The 17,067-nt window shown below is 37.9% G+C and overlaps 1 protein-coding gene across 1 annotated transcript in view; it reads left to right on the top strand.

Moving 5' to 3' along the window:
• The window catches only part of LOC140137652 (ral guanine nucleotide dissociation stimulator-like 1), a 45,155-nt gene that overhangs the window by 11,695 nt on the left and 16,393 nt on the right, over positions 1 to 17,067 (top strand). Inside the window, 5 exon segments of the mRNA XM_072159385.1 lie at positions 802 to 983; positions 5,919 to 6,049; positions 7,007 to 7,222; positions 11,844 to 11,947; positions 12,536 to 12,620. Coding sequence (XP_072015486.1) covers positions 802 to 983; positions 5,919 to 6,049; positions 7,007 to 7,222; positions 11,844 to 11,947; positions 12,536 to 12,620 — 718 coding nt within the window.

The raw sequence follows: 17,067 nt of genomic DNA on the forward strand, positions 1-17,067 counted from the left end.
CAAAAAGGTCCACTTTGCGAGCATTGCGGGTGAAAAAAACCCCAGATTTTTATGCTTTTTCGGTCCAAAACGGTCTAAATTTGCCCATTTGCTAGTGTAGCGAGCGGAAAAAATAAGGTTCTTTATGCTTTCTTGATCAACAAAGTTCAAGATTTTGGAAAATGGTCCACTTTTTTGCGGGAAAGTACACTTTTTCAAAATCTGCCCGCCTTCCAAATAAATCCTCGCTATGCCCCTAGAAACTTTGATGGTTTTTAAAAGGAACCATAAAAGGATCTTCGATCACTATACAGAACTTTTGGTTGTCTAAATACTAGGGCACAGTTCTTTAACCCCAATACAGTTGCACATTCATTGAATGACATTTGAAAATTTGGGTACACAAACTCATACTCTGCAAAATGAGGTCAAATTTTGCTCTCTGATTATTTCATTCGCCAGCAAAGTGGTTACGTAACTCCCTGTAACTGGATCACACACCTTTTGGTACTGGGAGTACACGCCATAGACTTTGTGTTGCGATCATTTTGATCATGGTGCAGAGCTCAAAAGCGTGATCCAGTTGACATAGTGATAATCGGATTACACGTAACACTTAGCTGGCGAATCGAGGTTATTGAACAATGGCATTGGGATGAGGCCATTGTGGTCCTTAGTGAAAGAGGCTGCAGAACCTGTAATGGTTTCTAAAGGAGCCTTGAATTGTTAGGAACCTTTTGTGAACATCGGCATACAAGTGTGAGGGTTCTCTTGGTAAAACTAATTAACAATACCATGTATAATTCTCTCTTCTGTTCACAGAAGTATACGTTCAGTATTGATGATGTGGCTTGATGAGAATCTAGATGATTTTAAGGAGCCACCCAAGTACCCGTGTCTACAATGTCTACTAGAGTTTGCTGAGGAGAAAATAGCTGACAAAGAATTGGCTCAGAGGGTCAAACTGAAAATATCACAATTTCAGGAAGAAGAATTGAGGAAAAGTAAGATTATGTGTCTGTTTTATAATTGAAATTGGAAGCTGATATGGGTAATGTGCTAATCTGACAGGCATTCTGTCAATCAGTCCATCTGTCCATCAGTATGTGCTGATAAATCAGGGGTCGTACAGTATGTGTTGACGAGGCTATACTTGTGTCTTTTTTGCGTACAAAAAATGCTTGTGTCAGTGTGTCGTTTTTTTCTTGTGTGTCTAGACACAGAAGCAATGTCTTTCAGGGGTAATAGAGGGGATATAGAAGTCTTTTTTAAAGGTATTGAAAAAGGCAAATAAGCAACAATAAAAAAGACACACAAGATAAATAACAAACATAAGATGTCCGTCAAGCGTCCGTCACATGTCCGTCATGTCAAAAAGACACAAAGTTTCACTGACACACAAGTATACTTGGGTTTGTATGTCTGTCTGTCCAAGCTTTATGAACACAATTTTCAAAACTGGTATGGCGTATTATAGTGTGGAGGAGTGACAATTGGCAGCCTTTCAAATTCCATTGATGTTCGTTCTAGTTTAACTAATTCAAATTATTATTATTTTTTGATGAGGGGTGGGCTGGTGGTGGCAACAGCATTTTGGTGATGTGTTGGTAGTACTATCTAGTAATGGACTCAGATGAGAGAAAGGGACAAGGGATGACAATTAAAATGAAGCTGAAACTACCCCGAAAGTCATAATTTAACAATGACCCCATTTATACAGGTTGAATTTGATCTTGACTTCCTTTACATGTAAACATGGTCACTATGACCTGGTCAAGCTTTTTAAGAATTCAAACTTGACTTCAAGATTCCCCAAAATGATGTCATCTCCATTTACACTTTGACATTTGGGGAATTCCCAAATCCACAAATAGTCCTGACTGCATGATTATCTGGGTAGTTGCATAATCATAGGTGATATACATTCCGTTTTGCGTAAGTTGTGTCGCAATTATGCATGATTGTGTCACAAATTGTGATGCGATACCGGTTAAAATGGACCCTGCTATGGTACAGTGCAAGGTCACTAAAACTGCGGTATGAACTGGAGCCAACCATCTGATATGGGAAGTGTATTATTTTAGAAACAAAAGGATGTGGGTTTTAAATTGGGCAAGTTTTGCCAATGAGACAGCACTGAACATAATAGCGTTAGAATGATCACGTCCATTGGGAGGAATATACTAGTACCAGAGTATGGTGATTGTTGGATGTAGAGGAAGTGTACAGGTATTGGTCATTGAAGCTGGAACCAATCATCTGATATATATGAGGAAATGTTTTATTTTAGAAACGAAAGGATGTGATTTTAAATTCAACAACTCTTCCTAAACCGTTGTACAGGAGCCAAGTGTTGTTAATCCGTGATGAATCCACAGTCCAGTATAGCGTATATGTGAACGCAAGGTTATGCGTTATGCATGAGCGCGTAAAATTCGTCATGTCTGGAATGTATGCGTAAACATGAATGAAATTTCTTTGGCGGTAGCAGCTAAATACATGAAATATTACCACTTTATTCTTTAGTTTTATTGCTGATATCAACTGAGGAATACCACGATCTTCTTGTAAGGTTGAGTGGCAATGACAAACGGACATTCCGAATGAAAGAATCATGTGAATTAGATTTCTTTAGCTTGTTTCGTTGTTGAAAGGGATTCAATCATGTTTCACGGTTGTTCATCTCCGATTAACAACTCGTGTCCAGCGCGTCTGCGTGGTTTACTTCGCTCGGGCAGCTAAAGCTGCTCTCGCGAAGTAAACCACTTAGACGACGCGGACGCATCGGTGATGAACAACGGTGAAACATGATTGAATCCCTAAATGGCCCATTTTTGACAGGAGGCAGCACTGAACAAGCGCTATGACAGAAAGGTCATTGAAAATATATGGTATAAGCTGGAATCAACCATTTGATACAGGAAACAGGTCATTATGTTAGAAACAAAAGGATGTGGTTTTTAAATAGGACCATTTTTGACAGGAAGTTCCTTATAGTTGCTTGACAGCTCCGATTTCATTGCTTTTTATATATAGTTTTAAAAAATAATGTTTTATTCAGAAATGGAAGTGCAAAAATTGAGATAGCTAAAAATCAGAAGGGGTGAATAACGAACCATCACATTCGCATATATATAAAGGAAAAATACAGATTTAGTTAATTCCCATTGACTCCTGAAAATTCCTACTTCTAGAAAATAATTATCGAAACAAGGATCAATTCCCTGAGTTTTCATACAGGTACACAAAGAAAATAAAATAGTTTACAATATGACCAGTCAGTGACCTTAATGCACATTTCACTGGGTTTCGGATTCAAATTGTGCGTGTTCGCTCAAAGCGCTGGAGGACGCGTGCAGGCATTTAAAGATGCTGCATAGATATATGCATGACGCATCTGCTTCAATACACCAGTGGGATTTAGGTTAGGGCAAAAAAAAAAGGTTTGTTTGTCCATAAAGGCTTATGAAACATTTGGGTCGGTAGGTCGGATTTTTTTTTTTTTTTTACAGATATTGCACTTAAAACTGATCATTTGAGACTGTAGTCAAAACACACAGCACTTTACTGGTTTAACTCTTGAGATGGTTCTGCATGTTATACTGTTCATTTTCTTTACATTTTCTTTCTTTAAATTTATACTAACCACTGTTTTACTACCACATTCAACACAAATTTAAAAAAAAAAGAGAAAAAAAGACACGGTCGGGACCAGGATACACGGTCGGTCGGACGTGGACAAACAAACAATTTTTTTTTTGACCTTAGCACACGATTTGAATCTGCCATGGCAAAATCCAACATGGCGTTACTCTCAAATTGAGATGCAACAGACTATAGCAAACATCACAATGATAGGGAAAATGTCAAAAGGTCTTTTGGGCTTTGCAATCTTATGCAATGGTTATATGTTGCATGATTGGGTGTGAGCTCCAAGTGTCAAAACTACTAAGCTGATGTTCGAGCTTGAGGTATATGAATTTGTTCCGGATTCTATAGAGGTGGCCTATTTCTACAAGTCATTTTGTCTGAAAATACACAAGATACGCATCAAAATTGTCTGATAATTTTGCACATCACAATAATGTTTTGGTTTTGGGAGTTGGCTGTAGATCCTATTGCATGAGTTCCTTGTACGTGCAGTACATCCTGTGAGGCAAAATGACCTCATTCACAGAGGCACAGTTCAGTAACCCAATTGAGTTTATGTACCCAATGCATACAAAGTTCTTTTTATGAAAATACAAGCATATTGTGTGTAAAGAACTGTGTCCCTGGGCTGTGTCGTAACCATAGAGATTATACCCAAAGAGTACAGACTCGAAATTGCCCCATGCGTAACACTGCATGTGGTACAAGGCCGTAGCAAGGTTGTAAAATGTGGGGCGGCCATAACAAATGTGGGGCGGCCAAAATAAAAATATAGGCCCAAATTGAAATAAAGATATAAAGAAAAACATAATAAATTTCTCAAAAAGTAGGGCGGCCATGGCATCCTCGGCCGCCCCGCTTGCTACGGCCCTACTGTGGTAAGGCCGCTATTTTGGTGTATTGCTCATGGAGGGCAAATACATATCTTTAAGCTTGAGCATTACAAAGGTTTGCAAACTCAGCGCATGTAGCATACATTTTTGGCACAAGGCAGAATGCAAACAACAGTGCACTTTGAATCAAGTTTGCATGGGCATATAGCATAAGTATCCAGATGTACACTATTTGCCCCTGATGGTCCTAATGGTTTGGTATGTTTGAGATCCTAGTATTGAGATCTTATCCTTGCAGCCACCTTTGTTATGAGAATTCAGTCAAAACAACTGTCTATTTTTATCATTGATTTAAAGGGTATCTCTATGATCCTTGCTTAATGTTATGTTGGACATGGGCCTAAAGCTGGGATTTTTTTTTTTTTTTTTGCTTCCTTTCAAGACTTCAGCATGTGAACTTTTGATGGGGATGAACTTTCACGTAAGAAGTGGAGGATACCCCAGTAGACATTCTGGGTCTTATTGAAAATTTTAATTCAAGACATTACAAAGTAATCTTTCAAATGGGTACCTTTTTGGCAAAGTCTCAAGAAGATGGACATTTTGACCCCCCCCCCCTCCCCCAGGTTATGAGCCTGACTTCAGGAAATTTCCTGATTTCAGGAAATTTTACTCGGATGATCCTGTACAAATACATGTATAGGCAATGTACATTTTTCAGGAAATGTTTTGCATTTCAGGATTTTTTGACATCAGTGACTGGCATCTCTGATATACCCCCAATGGAAAACATAACCTTAATTGTGTATGCATGGAGTATGAATTTCGAATTGAGTTAACCTGAATGGGTGACTCCATTTGAAATCTACACCCCTGTGTGGAAGATTAAAGTCATGTCTTTTTCTGGATTTCAACAGGAATAGCCCATTTTAACTAGCTTTGTGCTAGTCTAGGTTCTTATGTTTTATGTGCTATAGAGTTACAAGTGAACTGAAAATGATACATAGTGTCTTACACAACTCTTTTATAGCTATGAATAATGAGATTTTGCTTGCGTGACAAACCTGTTCTATATCTTCAAGTTGGTCAGTCAGATCTTTTTTTTGAAAGATCGTAGCCAAAACTGGCACAACCAGCCAAATAGGTGTGAATTGGGATATTTACTACTTCATCACTTCATCCACGTTTAAAAACAGATTTGTGAATGTGTGATATCAAAATTCTGAAATAAAAAATAAAAAATCTATACTTTCCAAAATTAGGCTTGGTATTTTCTTAGACAGTAGAATCTAATTTCCTTATTTTTGAAGACACAGATCAGACGGATGTTGAAAACTGTTCTAACTTAGTCTTATGCAGCAATCATCAAGTTCTTTAGATAACTTGGAAAAACATGAAAGTAAAATGTTCTGTATAACCATGGTAACATTTCATTTACCATTTTACTTTTTTCAGGATCAAAAGGACCTCATAAACTTTATCAGCATGACGATGAAGTAGACACAGTATCAACAGAAAACAGCTATGCAGATCTAAGTCGTGTAGACAACCAATTACTAGCGGAACAACTCACAATACGAGATGCTGTAAGTCTGGGTGGATGATTGATTAATATGTCATGTGGTGTGGAAGCACACTCATGTCCTGACAGGACTGCGCTCAACAGGGACACGAGTCCTTTGAACACACACATCAGTGTTTTTCATTGTGACCATCGCCTTTTAGTTTGAAAGTCAGCAGATGTGATCCATTGGACATACAGGCTGTATCAAAATGATTGGTACCCATCAATTTTGGTGTTTATTGAAAAGCCTGCTTCTTCCAAATGCAACGTAGGATACTCTCAAAATGTCCAGAATGTATAGTTTATGAAATGTTATACAATTAGTCTACAAATTAAAAAAGGTCCACTTCAGCCCCCCCCCCAAATAAATCCTGGTTACGGGCCTATTATCAACATTGAAAACTGATGGGTATCAAGAAACAATTTAGAACAAAGAAGTTTTGAGACAAATAATCTATTGATTTGTTAGTACATTTGTACCTTGTGAGAAGTATTTAGTGATACTTGTAGTAAAGATTTGCTTAATGGCACTATGGGCTCCTTTGACATTAGTGGAATTTTAAGCACAACCTAAAAGGGCATGGAACCTTAATTCTTGCTGGGATTCCAGGGGAGGGAGCTCTCTGAGCTTACCTGTTTGCACATGAAATTTACCCATCTGGATGCCCGAACTGTTCTGAATCTCATGCTGCTTTCAGTTTAGGTCATGTATAGTGCACACCCCCACCGCACCGCTTAGGAGCTCTTAGGTGTGCATTGGCCCATGTGGTTGTCTTTTATAGTGCCTATGTGCCTATATAAGTTCTTGACCTGTGTCAAAAAAAACCCCAAAACAACAATTTTTAGGCCTTACCAGGAAGACCCGTCTGAACATCATTAATGACTTCTTGTCACCTACAGAGCAATTTTGGTTTTAAATAAATGACTGATGTAAATATTTAAGATTGATAAACTTTTATCATCGTTCTCTTCTTTGCAGGAATTATTTAGGCGAGTGAACCCACAGCACTGCCTGGGTTCAATATGGTCACGACGTGACAAGAATTCGAACCGTCCGGATGTCAGTAGTGTCAAAGCGACAATCAATCAGTTTAACAGTGTGTGCAATTGTGTCATGACCACGGTACTAGCGGACACAGACATGAATGCAGTCGATAGAGCCAAAATAATATGCAAATGGATTGAAACAGCTAAGGTAGGTGCAGATATTTGTGCAGACTTTGTAGCAATTTTTTTTCTTGGGAGGGGGCATGGGGAAGGAATTTCAGAGGAAAGGAATTTTTTTTTTTGGGGAGGCAAAAATCCTAAAATTTAGAGCTTTTTTTTTCTCCAAGGGTGGAAATGTTCATGATTTGTTGATTTTGACTAGGGAGCCTTTCATTGGAAAATTCCCCCATGCCCCTGATGCTACTATATATGTTCATGTAAGCAGCAGAAAGGACATTAAATTTAAGTTGACTCAAAGATGAAAAAATTGTTAAAAGTCTGAGATTTTCTGTACACATTATTTTGCCTATCTGCTACAAGCAGCAAATGATCAACAAGCATCAATAAATCAAATTCATCATAATTCATCAATCATAAAAGTTATTATTTAAAACATTGCAAATATAGGTCATCTTGGAGTGTTAGTGGCCTCAACCGCTCACATTCGTATGTGTTAACCATGGTTTCCGAATTCAACATCCTCACTCCTGTCATGTTGCAGTTATCAGATTTTTATATTACAGTCACAACCTTCAACATGGGGTAATAATACGGATAGATCATATGTGCCCATCCACCACAAAGTCGGCATTTTCCATTTTGAGATACAATCAAAAACAGTATATGAATTTCTATGTAAAATATATAAGAAAGTTGACCTTTGATGAACCATAACTTCACTTCTAGATGTCCGATGAAGCTGGTTGATGAGGTGTCATTTTAAAGCTGAAAGTGCATTCTTTTAAAATCTGCAATAAACAGAAAATGATCTGGAGCCGACTTTACTACCACTCTGTGGTGGATGGTCACATATAACATAGGCATTCTGAATGCTTCAGAGCACAGATAGTCAATGTTCAGAGCGTAAAATAAAGGTGTCAAAGCGTGAAAAACATGTTTCCTGTGAAATTCACACATCTGAATAACAGAGAGATCAAATGAGGTCTGCAGTCTGAATAAGGGAGGTCGGACTATATTTATTATTCCATTTTGCATAGTTTATTAACAGGGTATATTAGAAGGGTGCAAAAGTGTGGTTAATTAGAATTTGCTTCCAATTAGAAATGAAAGAGATTTGAAATTTAAGGGCTAAAAGCATAATTGCCCATGTGTAAGCTTTAAATCTGGGCTTGAGCAATATGCTAGAGCCTGGTCCCATCAGGATCCAAGCATGTATCCACCCTGACCAACTGGTCAAACAAACAAACAAAGAAAGAATATCCTTCAAACACACTACACAAAAGGAACTCTTAAATTATGTCATTAATCATAATTTCAAAATATTTTAGTGAAGCCATTGCAATGTCATGCAAACTGCTGAAAAAAGGGAAAGTGAGAAAGTTGCTGAGTAATGAACTAGGACTCCATCCATAGCTGATAACCTTGCCTTCCCATGATGCAGTATTCCTGGGTTTCTATAAACTAGCGCAAATTACATGATTTAGATGAATCATGACGATCACTTTAAATGTGGTTAGTGTAACATTTGCAACAGGTGCAAAATCTATGGCATAACTGACTGTGCCGATGTTACATGAATACGGTAATTGCCATCCTATTCTCTCAGATGGGTTGTTCCATCTATTACACTTACCCATTTCTCATGTCTGTCAAAGGGGACACCCTTGTGAAATCGCTATTGGTTTGTACAGAGCCTTTTAGTTCCAGCCGTTTTCTTCTCAGAAAACATCAATTTGCTTTCCCTTTTGTAATTATTGTGAGTTTATTACTCCGATAATGAATCAATTTTTTTATAAAAATTGTTTCACCAAGAGGTATTTATTTTATGACATGTTTTGTGATTTCCCCATTGAGTGCAACAGTAAGTGTCCCCTTCGTGTCCAGGGGCGCAAGATGGAACAGCCCAATCCCGGCAAAAACAGGCAATGGGATGAAGCGATCTATCAGAAGTGACGTCATGCCGACCGACTGAATTTTAAGTAAAAATAATAAGCTAGGATCCAGTATATGATTTAAGGAAATTGCACAATGCATCATGGGATGGCATAATTTTCTGCGGTGGACTCCCATCCAAAAATCACCTTAATGCATGCCCGTGGATTAGTCATTCAACAACTTGAGACTGATACTCAGAAATTTACGGCTTTTAAAAGTTTAAGCCATGCGACGATTTCCATGCCCTGGGGTAGGTTGTGCGTGTAGGAGTGTAGCAACAATCCAGGGTACTCGGCCCTGTAGGCCTATGTGATAGTGCTGTGACTTATGTGATCTCATTGTTTATATTTTATATATGTGATATGATCATGAGTCGGATGTCGGGAATATTGATTTTGAGATATAGCCAATAATTGTATTCAATTCCTTTGTATTTTATTGTTAGGAACAACACTAGAATGGTCATATCCTTGGAACCATAAGTCTAATTATGATGGGGTTTTCAGCAAAATGAAGTTCTGAGAATGGCTCATGTTATGAAATTGAAAACTGAATTTTGATTCTGATCGACATCAGACTCATTTTGCTTGATCGCATCACATATGTACCTTTTACTTTAGTGAGTCAAATAAAGTTGTATAGGTCAACCAGCTGTATGGAATCATTCTCTATCATTATCAAGCAGAACCTTTGTTTATGAAAATTTGTATTTTGCACAGAGTTTTGATAAGTGAAGTGTAGGATTCTTTGATAGATAGGTATACCCAGACAAACGAGAACCTAGACCAGTGACTTTGGTTTGCGTAGTGAAGTGAACACTGCATAGCAACAATTTTGACAAAGACGCAACCCGGATGCAAACAAGCAGACATGTTCCCGTCTATGGACCATGTTGCATTTGACGCGGGCGATAACGGCACAGCAATCGCGAAAACGAGCGCGTCAGACATGTATGTGATATTTCTCCGCGCCTAGTAACCCTGTCAATCCGTCAATATCACCTTGGATACGGGGCTTCACCTCCCGCTGTGGTAAGGGATGGGCAGTCATAGGTCTAGGTGGTATGTCTATGGATAGGTAGACATCATAAACTAGATTAAAGGAAGAATGCTGTGTTTGTTAGACTTGTCTTATTTGCCCCAGGGAGCACCTTTTTTTGGGATTTGAGGCCTCCCTAAATATCACCTAAAACCTGAAAAATCTGTATTTTTGGGACATTTCAGAAGTGGCATAGGGAGGGGGGTTAGGGAGACACATGCCCTGGGTGCCACATTAAGGGGTGCTGAAATGATGATGGTTAAAAAGGGGTTGATGAAAAATAGAACTCAACATGAAAAAAAAAAGCTGTTATATTGCAGTGTATCAAATCAATTGGGTGCACTGTTCACGTGGCGTGGGTGCTGTCTCATGGTGTCAACATATCGCTATCTATAGTTAAATTGCATTCCTTGCCAAATAAATTGAGGTTAACAAATAATAATTTCCGTTTGGGGCACCATCATTTTATATCCTTGCCTTGGGCACAACAACCCCTAGCTACACCACTGAATTTCAGCTGCTGGTTGGGCACCCAAACATTCAGAATTTGGGTGTTATTTTTATTCAAGAAATGTGTGAACAATCCTGACCGACTTACCTACCTCATTTGGTTCAACTCGTTAGGCTCATTATAACACATTTTTCGAGTCAAGTTTATTGGTAGACTCATGACTGATGTATTCTACATGCAGGAGTGTCCATCTCTATTTCAAAGTGACTTGAGGCCAGTCTTGTCTAGAAGGGCGATTAGGGTGAAATTAGGTCTTAATAGCTCATGGGTCAATAGTTCAGTGCCTGATCAGTCAGTCTGATGATGGTCTCGGAGGAGACGTGATGCAGTAGGTATATGTCCTGATGAACAGATTTAATTTCTTTTTTAAGTCTTATCAGGAAGTACAAATTAGGCCTAGCTATTATAGTAATTCACCACTATAATCCATTGGCTACAGGGAAGGAGTGAAGCAACATATTTCTTCCAACTGGCTGTGATTTTGAGCAATATAATTTGGCCTGATTGTAAGCCAAGAAGGAAATTCCATATACTTTAAGATATACTGTCATCATTGTATGAGGTGAAGGGTAAACTTTCTTTAATGCTTGGCACTGGGTGTGTAAGGTGAAGTACATGGAATTGACAGGCACCAATTAATTGCAACAAGAATGTATTTGGTAGATCAGGAGAATGTTCTGTCCTTTGAAGTGGTCATTATTATATAGAGCTATAGTAATACCTGTTCACAAAAATAAAGTTGCCCTGAGTAACCCCTGAATTTTCTAAATATTTGGTCACACGATCTGCTCCATGAGAGTCAAAGAAAGCATTTTTGAAAATTGAGTTACTAATAAATTATTACCTTGTACAAACATTAGGCTATCATATACTGAAAACAAAAAAGGTCTAGCATACTTGGTTCTAAAGTAGTTGATGTGTAATTTCTTATGTATTCTATTGTTTTTTTTAATGGCTCCATATTTTTGTTGTTATCTCAATTTCAAATTTGCCACCTTTGGTCCCCATGGACAAGATTGTGTCACATATATAGAACACATGGGGCCCATCCATGTTCTTGGGAATATATTTCTGTTTAGGGTATCTCATTTGTACCTATGGAACAATTTAGGTAATTAACTAAACTGAATATTTCTGTTTGTTTCTTTCTTTTCCAACTCTGTAGTCTTGCAGGGAAATGAAGAATTTCTCATCATCCAAAGCTATTATATCAGGATTACAAGCACAACCTGTCTACAGACTCAAGAAATCATGGGCTGCAGTACCAAAGTAAGTGTGTGGGGGGGGTGGGGGGGGTGTAAACCTATATTATATCAGGATTACAAGTACAGTATATCTATACCATTTTTCACCCAATGTGGCAGTGACGTCACCAACACGTTGTAGCAGCTGGTTCGCCCGCGAATCTATGGGCATGCGTTTCTACACTAGCGCTTTGAGCGAACACTAGTGATTTGAGGCTGCTTTCTCATCATCCAAAGCTATTATATCAGGATTACAATCTGCAGACTCAAGAAATCATTGGCTGTGGTAAAAGTAAGTTTGTGTGGGATACTGTCTGTGTGTTTGTAGACCAGCAACCAGCAATGTTGATCTGAATGCACTTAACATAACAGTGGACATCAGCAACCGCCGATATACTCGGTCCCTTTCCACCACCAGCATATTCCAAACAGTGTAAAAATGCATGCAACCATGTCTACATCTACTTTGCCAGTATAGGGTCAGGTCTAGGTTGGATTTTAAAACGTAGAAGTGGGTCCAAGGTTTAGCACAGAGTGAAATTTCCTACATGGAAGTGAAATTTAAAGCCTTATCTCAATCATGTGATCTGATTTTCTCTCTTTGATTCAACAGACCAACCATGTTAATATTTGAAGATTTAGCACAGATATTTATGGATGATAACAATTTTGAAGTGAGCAGAGACATCCTAAATAAGGTAAATGACAAAGTTAACAACTTGGAAATGTATAGTATAAAATGATTTGTTATGGTGATGTTTGGACACAACGACTCTGTGTCTTTTTCAAACTGATAGAAATTGATAATTGCATGATCTTGATTGTCAGATGACAAGCTGGCGATGTCATGTGACAGAACAGGTTTGTAGACTGGGCGTAGCTGGTGGCGGCCTTTGTCCTTGTTGAGTGTGCTGGGATGGCGTCTGATATTAATAGCCTCCCTCACACCTCGGCTAAACTATATAGTTGGAGACCTGGTCCAGCACTTTCACCTCCTTCCACGCGATGGTGTGTTTTGTGTCTTAACCGTGAGTTAACCAGTTTGAAGTTTATTGTTATCACTGACTGCAAAAACCCATGGCATGCAATAATCCGGGGGTACTCAGTACAAATGACCATACGGGATGTGCATAAACATGGATAGCATTTTCAGCCTTCTGGTATATCAATGACCCTTTTTCAAAGCCTATTTTGGTATATGAATGGGTCTTTTTTCAAGATTTTCTCAATTTTTTCGGAAAACTGCCCAATTTTTCCTTAATCTAGCCAAAATGTTCAAAATTTTCCCAAAATTTTGGGAAAATTTGTAAAAACTAAGACAATTTTGGGTAAATTCGGCCTAAAAATTTTGACTTTTGGTATATCAATGGGTCCAAATTTCTTGAAAAATTGGTATATTTATGGGTCTACTTCCAAAATCTCAGCGGCATGTCCCTACCAAAACCAAACTTGAGTACCCCCCCGGGCAATAATGTATGTTGCAAGGTGTTATGTTAGCGACAGCTAATTGATTTAAAAACTTAAACACGTCATAGCATCTGCTTCTTAATCACCATGATCAAAGCTAACTTGAAGTACATCAGACAAGAATAACAAAGGTTCTGGTCCAAATCAGTGAATGTCATTTTTAGCTTTTGTTTTACCAGCAGTATCACATTCCTGTAGTATGTGTATGAGGAAGTTGTCAGACAGCAATTAATTATAGCAGAAATGACTGCCAAACAAAGTGGTTAATATGAATTAGCAGGTTGAAAATTATAAAATCTGCCAAGTAGGTATAGGCCACTTAAAGTGGTGTTGCATACTGTTTCCTCTCCTGCGGGTGTGCTTGAATTATTTTTTGACGGGGGACAGGGTGTGCTGTCCGAGTTTCAAAAACTACCCCATTTCTAGGGGTAATTTTTACTGTGAAAACTGTTAAAAGTTTGCTCTTGTACGGTAAGGTTTTGGAAGATTTTTCAAAACATGAATCCGTGTCTAAGGATTTTGTGTAAAAATCCTCCCACCATAGCTAGGGAATTTGCTGAAAACAGGTCCATTTGGGCAGCATATCTCTGTATTCTTCAACATAGATGTACTCCCTCCCTACCCAACCCCTACAGCATGGTCTTCCCTGGTAAGCTTGAATGCAAAACTGAGATCAAATCCAATGACCACATTGCTATTATATTGCTTTGTGTACAATCAGTATTTGTCACTCAAAAGTGGACCATTTTGTCATGTATTTTTTTATGAGGTCAAATATAATTTCAGTTTAAGTGATGTGCATTTTTGAAAAATATTTCTTAAATCTGAAGGAAGTACCCTTCAAATATCTTTCATGGCTTTGTTTAAAACTTACCAGTTCTGTTGTTCTGTGACTTATCATTGTGTAACAATCGATGACCTCTTCTGTCCTGAGAGATTTGAGATGTGTCAGACAGTGATGCCAACACCGCGCATTAGGCGCACAATTGGGCTACTTGGCGATCACTTGCCGCTACTCAAAAAAGCATGCCGCTACTTGTCTAAAATTGGGCTACTTTTGTCAGTCTCAGGCCTTTCAAATTAGCCGATTTTTAAAGGTTTTGAGTCTTTGAAGGTCCAAATTGAAATTACAATGGGTTTTGTGACCATTTATTGATCGGTCAGTAACTTCCCAGTGAGTACCGGAAGTTTCAAAGTCAAGTGCTTTTCCGCCCAATTGGGTGTTTTGCGTTCTTTTATGGAAGCTTAAAAATTGGGCTACTTGAGAATCCTTTACCGCGGCCTGGCGAGTCAATGCGCCGTGCCTTGACGCTGAAAAGTTTTGGCAACACTGGTGTCAGACAGAACAATTTGATGCACAGTAACAGGGATATCAGTTGGTAAATTTCTATCATCTATGTTTTTGAATACTTGTCTTAACACCACTTTTTTACCAAACTGTGTGTAAAGTTTGTGAAAAATAAAATATTTAGTAATTTGTCACGAGCTAATAAAGTAGTCCATAGTTTTTGAAAATTTTGTCAGAAAATAAGCATTTGAGCGTAAAACAATTGTTATATGTTATTCCCCAATCTGATGTGAACTATTGCATTCAAATTAGACTTCAAGTGTTTCAAATTAGAAGTAATTTTGAACTCGTCAACAAGGAAATTTGAAGTTTCTCTATTTCCTACTAAATTATGGTCTAGGCCTAAACCAAAGTTGTCTAAATGTAAACATTTGAAGGGAAAAAATAGAAAGTTTGACTAATTTGACATGAGAGATGATATTACTATTGATGTATGACACAAGGCCTTGTAATATCCTGCATTCATTTTGTATCCCCCCTATGGGCAACAGTAAATCTACAAGCAACCCAAATGATTACTAAGCACACAACTATAAAGGTGAATCTGTTCACATGTTGAGTTTTAATCCGGTTCAATTTAGTGAAATTTGGATCATTTGACAAGGTAGTAAATAGTAGTATGTGATGTGTAACATAGTCAGTGTTGTCCAATGTACAGCACATTGAAATTATGTATCTGTTATATATGATTCCTAAATTAATACAGTTCTATCCATGCCTGGTTCTGATGTGCGGTGTCTGTGAGGCACATCACAAATAATTCAAACCTAAAGATGGATCTATCTTAAATCTAACCTGGATTGACTTGATTGAATTTCAAAAATCTGTCGGACTCTAAAACAGCTCAGACCAAAGTGATTAGATCTGGATCACATATGAACGTACCTGATTGCAGATCATTTATAACTATAACCGTACTCAAAATTTGATTTTAACCAGATCAACTTGTTCTGAAATTTGATGAAATCTTTACTAAATTTAAGCAGCGTTCTGGATCAATTTTTTTGATTCTGAATTAGATTAAATTTCTTCATTAGTCACTCAAATCAAACTGATCTGAATCCAGCCCAGAGGATGATTTAAGTACTACCCACCACCCCACTGGGTTTACTGTGCAGCAGGCGAGCAGTGTGAGTAACATGACACCACTGTTTTGCTATGCTGCATAGAAGTGCATGGTTAAATTTGAATTTGTACAGTTATATTTACATAAAAAACACTGTGAAGATGCTGGTCGATTTCACATTTTATGTTATCTACAGGTGTGAATTATCCTTTAAACACACATCACTTTTGTTCTGAAATCGACCAAGTAACAATGACATGTGCACAATTCTAAAACAACATCTTTTGCACAGAGTTCAATGGGATTTGAAAAGTAAAGTGGCAGTTGAAACTCTAGTGATAACACTTTCGCAGTGCATGATGGGGCTTCCTTAAATCATCCTCTGAGTCCAGCCCCAATATCAAATATTAGCTTATCTAACTGTAGATCATAATAGCCGGAATCCTCCTCAATATTTAATTTTAACCAGACTCAACTTGATCTCAAAATCAAATTGGTGGAATTTGAATACTGATCAAATTGATCCTGAATGAGATAAGCTTATAATTGGGACACGATCTGGTCCATGGAGGCCAAAGGAGGCATTTTTGAAAGTTGATTTGTATAATCATTAATATATTAAACATACCAAATGTCTAGCATGCTTGGTTCTCAAGTTACGAAGTTTTGTGATGTGTAGTTCCTTATGTATCTTACTATTGTTACTCCATATTTTTGCTTTTATCTTAATTTCAAAGTTGCTGCCTTTGGCTTCCATGGATCAGATTGTGTCACAATTTGATTCTGAACTTGACTAGATCAAATTTTGTGTATTTAGTCAACAGTCTAAGATCAGACCAAACTATGAACTTTCATTTTGATCTGATATGGATCAAAATCAAGTAGTATCCTGGATCATATAGATCTGGAATAGGATCAACTCATTATTTGATGACATTTGATCTGGGCCTTTTGTAAAGATTGTAGCATCATTTTACAAAGTGTTAATAGTACGCAAGTGTATTGGCACAGGAAGGTTGTTTCCAGAAATAGGTTTGGTGTAAGAGCTTTAGTTTACACGGATGGGTGTTATTCTCTTTCCCCAAGTGAGTGCATTAAAGAAAAGGTTTTTGGATATGTATGAAGTCACTTTTATGAATGTTTGGAGGGAAAGGGGCAGATGTATACCTAAACAAACACACAGACAACTTGATAAGGGTTATCTATATTATAGTTGTTGTAAGTGTAGGGACAGGGATACCAATGCTCGAAAAGGCATGGACTC

Source organism: Amphiura filiformis, chromosome 17 (genome assembly GCF_039555335.1).
Source record: "Amphiura filiformis chromosome 17, Afil_fr2py, whole genome shotgun sequence".
NCBI classification, from domain to species: Eukaryota; Metazoa; Echinodermata; class Ophiuroidea; order Amphilepidida; family Amphiuridae; genus Amphiura; species Amphiura filiformis.